The sequence below is a fragment of the Ornithodoros turicata genome, chromosome 4 (assembly GCF_037126465.1).
Source record: "Ornithodoros turicata isolate Travis chromosome 4, ASM3712646v1, whole genome shotgun sequence".
Taxonomy (NCBI): domain Eukaryota; kingdom Metazoa; phylum Arthropoda; class Arachnida; order Ixodida; family Argasidae; genus Ornithodoros; species Ornithodoros turicata.
Genome location: NC_088204.1, coordinates 76,386,874 through 76,402,860, shown reverse-complemented (window position 1 = coordinate 76,402,860; position 15,987 = coordinate 76,386,874). Strand labels below are relative to the sequence as shown.

The 15,987-nt window shown below is 45.7% G+C and overlaps 1 protein-coding gene across 3 annotated transcripts in view; it reads left to right on the top strand.

Moving 5' to 3' along the window:
- The window catches only part of LOC135391905 (protein CLEC16A-like), a 26,775-nt gene extending 10,788 nt beyond the window's left edge, over window positions 1-15,987 (top strand). For all 3 annotated transcript variants that reach the window (XM_064622451.1, XM_064622450.1, XM_064622449.1), the window contains 12 exons: window positions 927-996; window positions 1,103-1,257; window positions 2,386-2,436; window positions 2,517-2,645; window positions 3,587-3,707; window positions 6,670-6,821; window positions 7,395-7,722; window positions 10,069-10,261; window positions 10,828-11,008; window positions 11,072-11,310; window positions 12,264-12,469; window positions 15,487-15,987. In XM_064622451.1, coding sequence (XP_064478521.1) covers window positions 927-996; window positions 1,103-1,257; window positions 2,386-2,436; window positions 2,517-2,645; window positions 3,587-3,707; window positions 6,670-6,821; window positions 7,395-7,722; window positions 10,069-10,261; window positions 10,828-11,008; window positions 11,072-11,310; window positions 12,264-12,469; window positions 15,487-15,587 — 1,926 coding nt within the window. In that variant the 3' untranslated portion in view covers window positions 15,588-15,987. The remainder of the gene's footprint in view (window positions 1-926; window positions 997-1,102; window positions 1,258-2,385; window positions 2,437-2,516; window positions 2,646-3,586; window positions 3,708-6,669; window positions 6,822-7,394; window positions 7,723-10,068; window positions 10,262-10,827; window positions 11,009-11,071; window positions 11,311-12,263; window positions 12,470-15,486) is intronic.

The window sequence follows — 15,987 nt, the reverse complement described above, 5'->3', positions numbered from 1 at the left end:
GGCGAGCTGTCTTTGGTTAAAAAATGTGCACCTTATACGCAAGTAAATACAGTATAATTCATACCTAGCAGCGGTACGGCCGAGCGGGTTAAGGCGTCATCTCGGTGGTGGTAGCCAAGGCCGTGCTGAAGACAGGGAGGTGGTGGGAAGTTTTCCTGCAGACTTTCCAGACTAACCTCGGCACAGTTCCACCCGAAGTCGGCCCAGGACGCATACTAACCTCTGTGTCCCCCCATTCCTTCCCCCCATTGCTGTCCTCACTCCATCTGTCCGCGTCTGGACGCCGCTCATGGCCACAGTTGCTTTGTGGTGCTGAAGCAGGATTTAAACAAAAATTCGAACCCGAAGCATACTCGTATGAATTCTACAGAGTTTTGAGGGTCCCGTAGGTGTGCATTACGTAGGTTTTCATGTGGAACAATCACCTAGGCACCACGGAAGAGTTGTGCAGTGCTGGACAAAAGTTTACGGAAGACTCTCTAAAAACAGAACTTCACCGCATAGCACGCTGTGCGCCAACCATTGCCACGAATGATAGGGTTATCGCTTGTGATTGGAAGACAGGGGGGTGTACGCCTTTTTGTGGCAATTTTCATATATCCAAATTTCCACAAAAAAGGTGTACGCCCCCTCTCTCTTCGTATCACAAGCGATAACCCTATCATTCGTGGCAATGGTTGGCGCACAGCGTGCTACGCGGTGAAGTTCTGTTTTTAGACTGTACTATTCGCTGCTTGCGTGTCACTCTGAGGAGGGAATGCGGTGGAGTGTGTTCCGTAAACTTTTGTCCAGCACTGTACAGCCCAAAATACAAAGACTATGGCACACGGTGATCCATTTTGTTCCTATTTGTCGTTCGTAGCTTCCAGATTAAAAAGGAATACGATCCCTAAGTGTCTCATTGCTGTACGTTCTCTTTCCACCAGACGAAACATTGGTACAACATAAACCTCGTGGAGAGGTTGATTCATATTGTCCGTCTCAGCTGTAAATATGGTGAGCAGTAACGAACTTTGCAGTTGGTGGCAAATTGAAATGGTCGTCGACAACTCGCCTTGGATCGGGGACTCGCAAATTACAACGAGAGATGCTGTATTTGCAGGAAGCAAGGTACGCCTGGCAACTTTGGAAATGGCAATTATGCTATTGAAGCAGCTCGTCCTAAAAGGGACGACGAGTTTCCTTCAAGACGGCCACCTTGCGGCGCTCGAACAGGCGTGCGAGGAGAGCACCGTCTTGCTAAGGAACTTTTACAAGGTAAATATTGTCTCTATATTGTCTAAATATTGTGTGTAATGTGTTGCCTTTGCCCTATGCTATTCCTGCGTTACTTGTTTTAAAATGCTTGTATTTCTGTACCTAATTTGTCAGCTTATCCTCTTTACATTATTGTTGCTACCTCAGTAACGATATGTAGCTGCTAAACGTAAAAAATGTAATGCGCATGTATAGTCTGAACAAAATTAACCTAAGCATAGGGAGGTAGAAAATGTTCAGGAAAGAGGCTCGATACAAGAACTGCCAATGTTTTGAACAGAGACTGTTCTTGTTCTGACCCCAGAACAGTCTCTGTTTGAAATATTGACAGCTCTTGCCCCGAGGCTTCTTCTCTATTAGAAGCACTGAGGTGGTCTCCAAATTTTTCGTTTTTGTTTTTGGCTGCGGCATGTTCTGCAACGAATAAAATGGGCTCCTACGAAAGAACGACGGGTGTAGGTGACCTGCAGAGAACACAGGAGGCCTCTGTTCCGCACATCGTGACATAGCTCATTCCCCTATCCGTGTGTTCACACGAGCGACATCATCACAGAAGATTCTAGTGGAAGAAAAAGCGAAAACACTGCACACGAGCTGAAGTTCCTCCCCGTGTTATGTTGAGCATTCCCACGGTACCGGAATATCGGGAGTAGCGTACTGTGCACTTAGCAGACGACACTGTCAGTGTGTTTCCCTGTCGTCTGCTACGGAATATCTTGTGGCTGTGTCGCAGGATATTCCCGCGGTTAGCAGTGCACGCGAAGACACGACGTTGTGACAACAGAAAGCTATGACGTTTTTCGCATCTTCCACTGTAGCATTCTGGGGAATATCGGTCGTGTGAATGCACGGTATAAGTACTCGAGAGGGTATAAGCAGCATGTGAGCAGAAAAGAAAGAAACAAAAGTAAAAACGGGCTCGGGGGACATTTCGACATCACGCAAGGGTCGTACCGGCCGTCCCCGGCTGCTTTCTTGGACTGTTTTTGTAAATTTGATTGTGCAGTGACAATATTTTGCACGATGACTCCTGGTGGACGGATGAGACAGAATTTTGAGTGCCGTTAGATGTCACCTCATTGCATAGCTTTATGCGATACATAATGAGTACCGTTTTTCTTTGTTCAGAGTGAAGAAATGTTTTTGGATGTGTTTGAGGATGAGTACCACGAGATGCAGGTCAGTCGCTGCTGTCTAGATTTTTTGTTTCCTGTGCGATTACTTGCTTTGATTACTCGATTTGTTACTTGCTTTTTTAGAAAAAGCCGTTGAACGTGGAATACCTGATGATGGATGCCAATCTCCTGCTGCCCCCCATGGGAACCCCCATGTCTGGAATTGAGTTCCACAAGAGACTTCCATGCGGCGAAGTAGAACGTGCACGCAGGGTATGATAAGCCTCCAGTTCTTGCACTATTTTACAGAAGTGCGGAGTATTGACATTGATAGCGAATTTGAGGAAACTATAGTACAGTCGAACCTCGTTAATATACGTATAGCAGTGACTGTTTCCGCAGATATTGGTCATAAAGCGAATTGTCCTACTAACAAACAGTATATGATATGCACAAAAGATAGCATGGTTCCCACTGGTCCTTGAAATTCTTGAATAACCCGGAACTTGAAAATGGCGGTTTCAAGGTCTGCAAAGCCCTGGGATTTCATCTTTTTCTTATTCTCATGGAGCTGTTGGTGAAAATTCTGCTTATCTGGAGTCACAGCTCTAATTTTGAAACCTCCGATGGTACCACTCATAGCAATAGAAATGAGCAGTGGAAACCAGAATTGCAAGAAATGGGCGGTGCCCTGCGTTCTATTCAGTGGCATAACCGGAAAAATATTTTGGGGATGGGTTCTTCAACGACTTTACATGGGAGAGGAGGATTTCCCCTCGTTACCCTCTCCCAAATGCACTACCAAAAGTACCGTTTGGAGGGGGGATTTGAACCCCCCCCTCGTCCCCCCTGCCACGCTGATGGTTGTGTTAGTCAACCTCCCTTTCTGTCCTGTCATCTTTAACACTCAGAAGTTGTCAACACGTCGACGATATGCTTACGTCGACGACATGTTGACAATAGCAAAATGTTCATAAAGCGAGGATGCCAGATTAGTGAGTGTCGTATTAACGAGGATCAACTGTGTTTCTTTGTAAGTGTGAAATAAGTTCAAGCAGTTCAACTAGTAGGTTGAATAGTCTAAGCTTAATAAGGGTGATCATATTTGGTATCGATTCGCATGATGGTCACGTCGTATTGATGAGTACATCCCGAATCACGCATAATCATTGTGCATTTGAGCACCTGTGAATTTCATATTGTAAACTGTGCAGGCAATCCGTGTTTTCTTCCGGCTACGAGAGCTGTCTCTGGCGCTGAGGGCAGAGCGAGAGACTCACCTTCCTCTCACCAACTTGAGCAGTTGCATTAAGGTTAATGACGTCCTCGATCTGAGTAAGTGTCGGTACTTTACAGGCATTGAAGTGAACAGCGTCAAGCCTTGTTGCAATGGAATGCGAGACAACAAAATTCGCATTACAATATGTATTAATATTAAAAGAAATAATGTGAAACAAAAACAATAATTGAGATTTACATTACATTTACACATTACATTGCAACCTCTGCTGCAGCAAAATGGTTTTAATGGCTCTAGAAATGAAATAAAAAGTGTTGTCCTTGACGGCCTACAGCCAGTAGGCAAGACTGTGTACCTTGTAAATGATGCGCATTCCATTAGAACTTTTTCACTTCAGACTAGGTTGCATCTTTTCGTGCTTGTATTCTTTATGTACATTTAAGCAGTGACGGCCACTAACTACTTCTACAGTAGTTTAACTATAACTACTAACTACTTCGCGATGGAGTAGTTTAACTAGTAGTTCAACTACTTTTCAGGGGAGGTAGTTAAAACTACTTCTTTAACTACTGCAATGTATTTTAACTACATCTATAACTACTTAACGTTGTCCATCAACACCAATCCCATACTATAGTGTTCTTGGACACCTAAATATGGATCACGAGCAGCGATAAAAATGAAGATTTAGTACACATGCACGGCACAATTGCTCAGCACCTCCGTTCTCATCAAACAAGTAGCTCGAGGAAAAAGTCGGAAGCACAATCGGGTCGTAAAGCCTGCGGCAAAATCTGACGTAGTTGGTGCCTGCAGTAACCTAACTACTGTAGTTAACTACTCGAAATAGTGGTTTAACTAGTAGTTGTCACTACATCTCTGCAAGTAGTTGATAACTACTTTTTAACTACAATCAAGTAGTTTAACTACATGTAGTTAACTACTGGCCATCACTGCATTTAAGGCCTTGCGTTTTGGGTTTTGGGTAAAACCCGGTTTTACACTCTGATTTTCATTGCCATCACTTAGGGTAAAACCTGTAGAACCCCAAAACCAAGCTTGCCAAAGTGCAAATTCAGCTACCAATAAGTGCCTGCAGAATGGTAAACACTGCACATTCAGCATAGTCGCTCATGTTCATCTGAAACGCTTTCACCCGAAAATATCGTTTTTTTTTGCCCAATTTTACCCATCTTTACAGCTCCTGAAATAAAACCCGATTTTTACCCCACCTCCCGAATTTTCAAAAAATGTAAAACCCCAAACCACAAGAGCCAAAGTACAGTGCGCACTTTGAACTCTCTTAATCCAAACTTCAGAATAATTCGAAATGATGCTCCGGTCTTGTCAAACTCAGTGGGGCGAAACACCTGGTAATTTGAATGCGTGAACATGTGCAACAGTTTATTTGAATAAGCCTGCCCAGACGAATATGCCCGCAAGCACACTTTTGGTGTGTCAGTGTCATGTTTACTTACTTCGCGGTAACATTGTTTATGAGAATATTACTTGTGCTAGATGAAACGAGGAACAAAGCACCGTAATGGTGAGCGCAACATGTAACAATGCCACTTACTCGGGATTGGCAAAGCAAGTAAGCCTCGCCATTTTAAGAGAGTCAAGACCATTCTTATTGGCTGCACAGCCAACAAAAAAGGTGTGGACGATGATTGATACCTTCTTGAATTGGATTCGCTGAATTCCCGATTGGGTTGGGTTGAGGCACAAGAACAAACGTACACGTACGACAGCACATGTAGTAAAACTGTGGCAGCACCACTTACCCATTTAGTTTCGTTTGACGTTTTTGCTTCTCTGCCCGTAGGAGCTCGTGCGTGGAGTCACCATAAGGTGGCGCATTCTCTAAAATCGCATGGCGCTTGTTGCGTAAGTGTTTGTGCGTTCGTTTATTCTTGTGCATCATGTGCAGGTATTTACGAGCTGAAATTTTACCGGTTCAGGTGTTTACAGGTACAGTTCCCAGGTGGCTGCAAGCATTTCGGTTCAGTACCACTTCTTTGTTTGTTTTGTGACAGTTGCTTTTATGACAAAAATGTCCAATTGAGTCAGATCCTTTGGTCCCAGCCAGCCTCACATACAGTGTGTGGGTCAACTTTGGCGAACATTTGCAAGTTCAGAACAGTGTGTTTGGAGAGATGTTACACATTTGTAAAATGTGTCGGACAAGTGTTTATGGAGACCTAAACGAATTTAATTTTATTCGCAAACGTTTCTGTGGATCTGCTTCCATAACGTGCCAAACATGAATTTACGTGAGAAGCCTTCTAATCGCCCTCAGACCAAGACCAAAAGCGTTTCTTCATTGTCCAGACACGAAACCATATCGAGATAAAAACATGCATTTGCATGAAAATCTACGCTCTAGTGATCACGGTTAGAACACTGCACGGGCTGCGGCTTACCCGAAAGCCTGAACCTGTCCGGGCCCGTGGGCTGGGTAGAGCCATCTTTTTACAGGCCAGGTCTAGGCTCGGGCTTTTACTGTTACCCCAACAGCACCGAATATCCTCTGGATGTACGAATAATGTCCTCACGGATCCGTTTTTGGACATTATTTGTACATCGAGAGGATGTTTGGTGCTGTTGGAGTAATGGTCAAACCCGATCCCAGCACAGGCCTGTAAAAAGATGGCTCTACCCAGCCCACGGGCCTGGACAGGTTCGGGCTCTTGGTCTGGGACTGTGCTGGGAAGCCTAGAAATTCTTCGGGCTTGTGCCGGGCCTGGTCCTAAGAATGCGGCCTGTGCAGTGCTCTAATCACAATTTTCCTGGCAGCCAGAAGAACATGTAAAAATCGAGAAGCAATATTGAATTTTGTTCACTCCTTCATTTTTGTGTTTCTCAGGTAAATTTACTTCCATTCCCAAATCACACAAGCGAAGAGAATTTTGCAGTGATTGCACTTTCATTGTTGCTTTCAGAAAGCACTCGCTACAGAGCACCTGTGTGCCTTTCTGCTGTATTGACGTAATTGTATTTTCTTACGCATCTCAAAGCACCCCGTTGTTGTCTGTAATCAAATTTTATCTGGCACAGATAACAGCGACCTGATTGGCTGCACAGTAGTGACGAAGGACGGTGCCAAAATCCGACGTTTCATGGTCATCGACGTCGTCCAGCTGGTGCTTGTGGAGCCAGACACCAAGCGTGTGGGATGGGGTGTCGCAAAATTTGTCGGATTCCTTCAGGTGTGCCTGGCTTTGTTTTCCTGAATAATATATTGCCTTGCCTCCTCTCCCTTTGTGGACTGCATGTTTTATCAGATTTTTAATGGTACATGAATAACTTGTTGGATGTCTAACATTGACCTACTTCTGAATATATGGGTGAAATTTTTGCTTTTGCTGGTTCAGACAAGGGAACAGTAACAGTAATAGTTATCTGAAACTCATATCATGCACCACTATTACTGCAAACGAAAATGATGTTCTGTATTGAATTTGGGTTGTGGGGGTGTAAAAACTGGTTGGATAATTGGGGGGGTGGGGGTGTAAAAACTGGTTTAATCCTAAAACACGACGCCCACATGTGCAGTGTTCTGACATAAGTTTCTAAATCCTGCTCCCTAAACTGTTGCTGGGCCATGGAAGTCCAAAACCATTTTCGATGCTTTTACTGCTCAGTGTACCCTCACGAAGACACCACATAGGACATGATGTACCAAGTCTCGGACACTTCCGTGCTTCCGCAGGCTTTGCAATAATCATTGTCTTCGAGCTTACACTCTGTGTTGACTGAGCATTGTTGCCACACACTTCCAGGACATCGAGGTGAGCGGCGACAAAGATGACAGCCGCTGCCTGCACATCGTTGTGCACCGCCGACCCGCCGGCGGAGCATATCCGATGGGGGGAGTCGGCGGACCTTCCGGGAACGGGGCACGCGGGGAACCTCTCCTGGCAGCACGTTTTCTTTTCGACGACCACATACGTTGCATGGCGGCAAAGCAGCGGCTCAACAAGGGCCGCCTCCGCGCTCGGCAACGAAAGATGCACCAGGTGGCCAGACTGCTGGACTTGCAAGTGCAACCACCTTCTCCCCCAAGACACGCACCCAGGCCGGTTACCACGGCAACAATGGCCTCATCGGGTAACAAGGCCATTTTCTTTATGTGAAAGACCAGTGCCACGTGAAGAGTTTATTTCCAAAATGAGCAGAATCGGGTCTGGGGGGGGGGGGGGGGGAAAGGTGAGGTGGGCACTCTCACGAGGGCGTGTGAGGGTAAGGGTTTCCTCATCCTCACCTCACGATATTTGAGGTGAGGTGAGGGCCAATTTTTCTGGTGATGTTTGAGGTAAGGTGAGGAAAATCTTCAAAAAAATGTTTGAGGTGAGGCGAGGAAAATTTTCAAGAAACATTTTCAGGTGAGGTGAGGAAAATCTTGTTAAACAATTTTGAGGTGAGGTGAGGAAAAATTTCAAAAAAATTCTGATGTGAGGTGAGGAAAACTTTATGAACGCGCACTTTATGAAAACTTTTTCCGCGCGTACACGGGATAGCTTTCCTTCTTTTTGCAGCTTCTGTCTCTCACCTGGGCGGGGACTGTCCTCCTCTCTCGCCGGTGATACGCGCAACTTTTACGGGTATAACAATCGTTTCACGAAGCGTTTTTTTGTGGTTGATTAGGCCAAATCTGCCAGAAAAAAAACAAAAAAAAACGTTACATTGACTAAGCAATTTCACGAGTTCATTGGCAGCCGCTCAAAGCCAACGCGACTTTAATGATGAAGATTCTTCAATCCCTGCGAACGTCACATCGAATACACAAGTAGCTTGAAAAAATTGAGGTGAGGTGAGGAAAAGTTTCAATAACTCCTTTGAGGTGAGGTGAGGTGAGGAAAGTTTTTCTCCCAGAAAATTTAGGTGAAGGCGAGGCTCGCGAGGACAAACGCCCACCTCTGCGCGTGACATAACTCATTTGACCAAAAATCTTTTTTCTTTTTTTGTGCTGTAATTTGAGGTGGACATAAAGCTGCTTAGGCTACGCTGGCCTATTAACGGGTCCATGAAGAGATAAAGAAAAAGGAGTTCCGAGTGGCGAACGGCTTGCAAGGAGGTCTGTTATCTTAAATACATCCTGTTTTTGCCATATAGCATTCAACGTGGGCACAGTTCACGCGAAAAAAAAAAGTGTCGAGCGGTCGCAAGATGGACCCCGTGCAAGCGGTCTGACGTCACTTAATGATCCCTTGCTCATTATACGGTTGCACCAAGCTATCCCGCCAGTGGCCGGTGTCATCTGGTTTTGTTGTCCCAGCCAGTTTCCGTCGTGTCGGCAGCAGAGGCGTTAAAGGAGTCACCTTTTTTGGCCTGGATTTTAGTTAATATCTCCGTCGTTAAAACCAGTGTTGAGTTCATACTTCACATGGTGAATGGACTAGCGTCTAGGAATGCATACATATGTTTGCAGAGGTTTTTGAAATATCTTCATGGTCCCTTTAAACCGTTAGAACGGCCCCTGGTGCTACCCTTTAGCTCCCTGTATCAATTTTGCAGAAAAGGGACTTTGCTAATTTTGGAAATCAAGTCTTCATATAAGCTCTGTTTGCAAACTTTGATCCACAGGTTCATGAACCTGTGACTGGTTCATGAACCTGTGCGAAGCAATTATAAATTGTTCTGTTGCGCCAGGTGTTCCAAAATAATGTTAATGTACAGTAACACCATTATGAGTTCACACCTTCTGCTGGACGCATTCAGTTTTCACAAGTTAGGAAAACTGATGGACGTGGTATGCATTTTATTGAACCAGTGTCGTGGTAGTGGCAGCAGCTCTAATGGGACACTAAAAACGGGGCAGTGGCGAGATTAAATCTCGCTGCCATCTGTTATGTCCGAGGCTTTCTGACAGACTTTCCAGGCAGATTCCGACACCGTTCCACCAGAAGTCTGCCGAAAATGGTGCGCTCTCTTCGTCTGTCCGTGACTCGACACCTCTCATGGACACGATTGCTTCCCGGTGGCGACATGCGTTTAAGAAGGAGGCTGTTGGTTGTGACAGCCCAATTAGAGCATTGCACGGGCTCGAGGGTGAAGCTCTCCTGTTTGGTGGACCAGGTTGGGCTTGGGTTTGACATTATGGGATCGGGTCTATACATAGCCGGCCCCAGGTCTGGCCTGTGTTACCCGGCCCTAGATTTAGCCTGTGTTACCCCGCTGTTCAGCTCAAGCCATGGTCAACTTTTGCACTCTGCTATGCTATACAAGACTGGGTAGCCTACAAATATCTAAGGCCGGGCCGGGGCCAGCAAACATAGAAATTCTCCGGGCTTGCGTGAGGCCAGGGCCAGATGTGGATCCGTCGGGCTGGGCCTGGGTGGGTAGATCAAAGGAGGCCCGGGCCTGTGCGGCCCGTGCAGAGTCCTAAGCCCAGTGGACCATAAATAGTAGACCACAGTTATTGTGGGGACATAATATATTTTTCTTGCTTTGCAGGAACGATGCATCGCAGCCAATCCCAGGACACGGGGCTGCGAGGCAGGAGCTCTACGGGACCCAGTTCCCTCTCGGGGCCACACATGCAGTATCGGCCCCTGTTCACCTCCTCGGCCAAGGTCCCGGGTTTTGCTGCGGCGCACCGTAGTGGCCACCGGGGAAGTTCGGGGGACATCGAGGGCCACCACAGGAGGTGGGTACTGACACGACGGCTGACGTCTCGATTTCTTGCATCCTCAAATTGCGTGATTTCTGCTCAGTGAAGCTTCTGCCACTTCGGCACCCCTGCCCTATACCTTGTATTATTACTAGAGGTGAGTGCGGGTAAGCAAACTTGGACACGCACCCGCACAGTACCCACGCGTGTGTGACCCGCACCCGCAAGAATTTAATCTGGGCAACCCGCACCCGCAGTGCTGTCTGTATACCCGCATTGGGACGCGCAGGGGGAAGTGAGCGGTATATACATGCTCGGCCACCAGCTCGAACCCCCGTTTTCTTGTTCACCCTCTGGATGATGAAGATGACAATGCTTCCTGCTTACCCGCTACCCGCAGCGATCGCGAATTCCTACCCGCAAATCGTGACGACATGCGGGTAACTGCGGGTACCCGCGGGTATACCCGCATCCGCGCTCAGCTCTAATTATTACCCCTCCCCTCTGTAATGCCCTTTAGGCCCTGAGGGTACTTCAAATAAATAAATAAATTCAATCTGTGTTCTGCACTAAGTTCTGCTCTTTCATTTCTGCATTGACAGGCGTTCAGGCTCGAGCCCAGTTTCCCGTCGTTCTGGATCGAGGTCTCGCGAATCGTCCCCTCGCCTCGGACAGCACGGGGACTTTTCGGAGGAAATTCCGCTGGAGGACCTGTCACGAAGGAGTTCCCACTCTGGAGTGGTGAGCCAGCAGATGACCGTTCCTTCTCCCGCTCAACCTCAGGTAGAAAACTTTTTTTTTTAATTCCGTTGGCGCCTTTTCTGAACATCCTTCTTCTGCCTCTAGATATGTCTTTCCGTCCCTGCTGTGAGTTCGCAAGACGCGGGCATGGTGCTGAGGTCGTCAGTGCAGTCCTCACCCCACATAATATTACCGTGTCCTCCTTTCGTAATGCCGTGTCCCGTGGGAGATCTGCCACCACGCGTGTTGATAGACGACTCTGGGACGTTACAGGAACCCCCGTTTGAAGTGCCACTTCTCTTGCCTCCTTCGAACGATTCTGGACTCTTGTCTAGCACTCCGAGGTGAGTTTAGCTGTAAAAAGCAACAGTTGACTCAGTTTTATGGGTACGGCAAAGGAAATGACGGAACCGTGTAAATTACATTGAACATCTCCTATCCTATACGCCACTTTACTGTTTACAAACAAGAAACACCATCTGCACATGCACGTGGTTGTGTGTGCAAAACGCACTGAACGCAGCGTGCAAACGCTCTCTGCAAGTGCTTCTTCGACCGTGTTGCTCTGCTACACCGCTCTTGGCAGTACTGGCACCGCAGTACTGGCAATCTCGGGGGCCCATCACGAAGTACATAATTGCACAGATTTTAGCGTCCAGAATACACGAAATTTAGTGGCCACGAAAATGTGTTCTGTGTTCGAATCATGAAATTAACGCAATTTACAGTATTCCTGGACCCTTCCTCTCTATTTTTACTTCCTCTGTGGCTTTCTGCCAATTGCCCGTCCTGAAGCTGAGGTGTGACCTTGACTGGAGACGTGCTATGTTACAACCACGACCTAGTAGATTATAGCGACCATGTCATAATCAGCAAGCCCAATGAGAAGCCCGTCCGCACGATCCGTTAGGGGCGTTACTCATCGGCCCGCGAGATCTGCATCATGATTGGACGACGGAAATTTGAATTTTGAACGTGCAGAAGCGGACGCACGATTACCGTAGCAGACGACAGCAGCAGTTCCTATGAAAACGTGTGGAATGATGATGATAATCAACTTTAGAAAGAAGCACCTCCTGTGGGACATCCACCGCTTGTACAAAAATACTAAGGTAAGCTAAAGTACAGAGTACTCCAGAAATTGAGGAAGCAATAATAAGCCGGGTCGATGAGTAGCGCCACCACTGGCCTCCAAATGCGGCGCTGGGAGGGGATCTAGTAGGTTGTGGTTACAATGAACTATATCACCCCCGTACACTTGCCCCTGTGGTTACTGAAATAATGTAACCGCATACAGTGACACAATGGAGAGTCCAGCAGAAGAGTGCCGGAAACCATGCTGCGTCAACGAGACTTCGTTCTCGGAGGAGTCCAGCACGAGTCTGGCAACAGAGGAGTTGCACAGCAGAGACCTCAGGCTGGAAGAAGGCAGGGAAGACGATGGGGAGGAGGACGACGCCTCGCAACTGAAAAACAGCAGCGACGGCGGAGTCAGGGTCAAAGGTGCTGTCCAGACAGTCTGAGCCAATAATTATTCTCCGCGTCGAGAGCGAAATGATGGAAGTGCCGCGGAAGCTGCTTGCGGTCGGGCCAAGCATTCCAGCGCAGTACGACACCGTGGCGGAAGCCCCTTAGTCCTCCGCTAATTCGGAGAAATCCTGACGCGATAATGTCTCTTCTTTTCGAGGCACTTCTAATGGCATAGCAGTTTGCACTATTGGGCACCTGCTTTTAGTTTTCCAGATAAAATGGTTAAAAAGCAAGCGAGCAGGTGGCTAAGATCCATGACGAAAAACCCGAGACTGGGAAAAAGACTTAAAAACAGACGACACAACACAATTTCGAGACTTTGTGTTGTGTCGTCTGTTTTTCCTCTTTTTCCCAGTCTCGGGTTTTTCGTCATGGATTTTAGTTTTCCGTAACTCGAGCTGGTTTTCCCCCCGATTTATTATTCTCAGTATATCTAAAGGTCCCCGTATTTTCCGCAAAAATTAGGCATTCAAAATTGGTTCGTGGAGAGCTAGAACCTCGCAGTACGAACCTTCACTTGGGGCATTTTATGATTGTTCCGAGTCAATCCCTGTTCTGCATTGCTGCTACTGTGCCATTCGATATAGTCCCAAGAGTTTTACTAGAATGAACGTCTCGTAATAGTGAAGAAGGATAACGAAAAGTAATGCGCTTGTGGCACTAGCAGAGATTTACCCTCTAACACCTGTTCTCCTGTGACTGTCAGAATTCAGCTGCCATGCTTGAGCAGATAGAAATAAGTTTTTACTCATGAAGCTGTAACCAACTAGTATAGGTCAAATGCAGATTGCAAAACAATACTGTCGATTAAATTTGAGCTGCGGACTGTTGCAACATAACCAAAGCAAAAGGATGCGAGCCGTAGTGAGCTTTGGTTCCAGCGTTAGTTTTTGTGCGGTTTTATTTTGTTGTAACCCGTATTTAAGTAGATTAATGCCCCATGGAAAGAAGAAGGGGCGAGGTGATGACTTTCGTGTGGTTGTGACAACAGGCTCCGACATTTACTTTATTTAATAACGTAGTAGCATGGTATTTAACTTGCACGGAACGTTATGCTTTCGTACTAATACATCTTTTTAACATGATTGGACGATAAAGAGACCACTAGTACTCATTAGTACGCCGTTAAATACATGTCACTGAAAATTTATCTTATAAATGGAGCCAAATTCTGGCAACATGTCTTTGAGGAAGTGCATAGCAGATTTTGTGGTTTTACGCAAAATTTCGGCAGTGGAATGACACGGTACTTTAGTGCATAGGATATTTGTTACCATTCTTGGATTTGTTACCATGATTGGACGATAAAGAGACCACTAGTACTCATTAGTACGCCGTTAAATACATGTCACTGAAAATTGACCTTATAAATGGAGCCAAATTCTGGCAACATGTCTTTGAGGAAGTGCATAGCAGATTTTGTGGTTTTACGTAAAATTTTGGCAGTCGAATGACACGGTACTTTAGTGCATAGGATATTTGTTACCATTCGAGGTCTTCACTTTTATTTGAAGGTCTAAGTTTCCGTCTTGTTACCGTCCACATCCCTAATTGGTCGTCTCAGTTGGCACATCTAATGCAACTCATTTAATTAATTAATTTAATTCATTCGCCCAATTCCTGATCAAAGCCATCAGAGATGCATTGGATGTATGGCTCTTCTAGTCTTGTTTCGTTTTTTCCCCCCTGTTAACCCAAGAGATTGCAGTAGTAACTTGTGATGACGTGATTCCTATATGACAGCTGTTCCTATGTAGAAGCTGTAGGAGTTTGCTTAGCAATGAAACAACTGATGACAGATCGTATGAAGGAAACCGACGTGAGGTCTCTTGCAAGTTGTGCATTGAATATGTGCGCGAAATGGTCTTGGAAAATGTATGTACTTCGTAGTAATGTGTGGTTTGTGAGACTGGACGTGCAATGTGAATAGCGCACATAACGTGATAGCGCACACAAACATTGTTGGCCGCACATTCCCCGAAATGTTGAGAAACAGGAAAGATTGTCCTCGGCTTGAGTGAATTTTATCATTGGCAGCAGTGTGCCCTTATCTTCTTGGATATCTAAATTTTTATGTGCTCCCACAGTACAGTGCCAAGGATTATATTGGCAGCCTGTGAGAGTAACTGTTTTCTGGAAGACTTGTTAATCTAAATCAATAAGAGCTCTTTGCCCATTTTTTTCACGAGTTCCTAAAGACAAATGTACATTACTTTCGGCAACACTGCGCTGCAAAGCAAGGTTATTGACAGTGGTTAGGTAATCGGTGACATTAGTGACAGCACAATGTTGTGCTGTTACTAATGTCGCCGTTGTCATCCTTCTCCTCTGAGGGACATATTTCATACCAGTGTTGTCATTGCCGCAGCACCTTAAAAGCAGGAATCGGAACCGTTATTTTTTCGGTTCGTTCGGGTTCAGGTTCAGGCATCCACCAAGACTAACACAAAAGAATGAACACAATAGCTGCGAGGATGTAATACCACGCGCACTTCAGCTGCAGCTTTGTTTTTTGTTCAGTTACGGTTTTGAATTTTGGCAACGCTGCCGAATCTGCTGCGTAAATCCAATCTCTTGCAGCGCACAATACGTCTGAACCGTTTCGCGAACCAGTAACCGACTTAATTTATTTCTGTTCAGCTCCGGTTCGGTTCAACGCGAGAAAAAAAAAAGTTTTGTTTCGGTTTAGTTCCGGTTCATCAGAAAATATGTGTTTTTAGTGGTTCTTGGTTCAGGTTCAGTGTCGGTTGCGATCCCTGCTTAAAAGTCCTCATTTCAGCATCAGATGACACGTCAGTAATGTCCGTAGTTTGTGCACCTGGGATTCAGTTCATTGACCTCAGTCCCGAGACCGAGTCTTGGAGCAGCGATTCCGAACACTAGTTCAGTGTATTCTCTAATCCGCCTGTCTTTTAGTCAGTTTCAAAAATTTCAAAAGTTTTGACAGCATCAGGCTAAGTGAAGTTGATGAGTGTCTCCTGTCATTGCAGAAATGTGGTGTATTCACTCAAATGTACTGCCCTCGCGTGGCCACGTCTCCGCCAGCACGACACATTTCAAACGGCCCGTGTTACAGCCACGCTGGAAATGAGGACGTTTCTAATAGTTTTCACTATAGCATGTAAAATAAAGTATGTTTTCAAATAATTCTTAAAGGCATGGTACTTCTTAGCCAGATCAAATCATTGTATCGAAAATGCAGCTTTAAAGTAACGAGTCTCTATGCCTATTTATGACAAGATAATCACAATGTGTGTGATTAACGTGTTGACGCAAATACTTTGTCATATTTGCGGCGTTTTCTTTTTCGGTCTTACATTGCACCTCCTAAGGAGAGAATTATGTACATTATTAAGAATGCACAGACTAAACTGTAAACACGCACTGAAGTTTGTACATAAACTCTGTAAATAAGCATGTGAATACACTTGTTGCATTGAGTAAAGTTGCTTGCAGGACAGATAAATGAAATAAACTACAGTATTTGATTA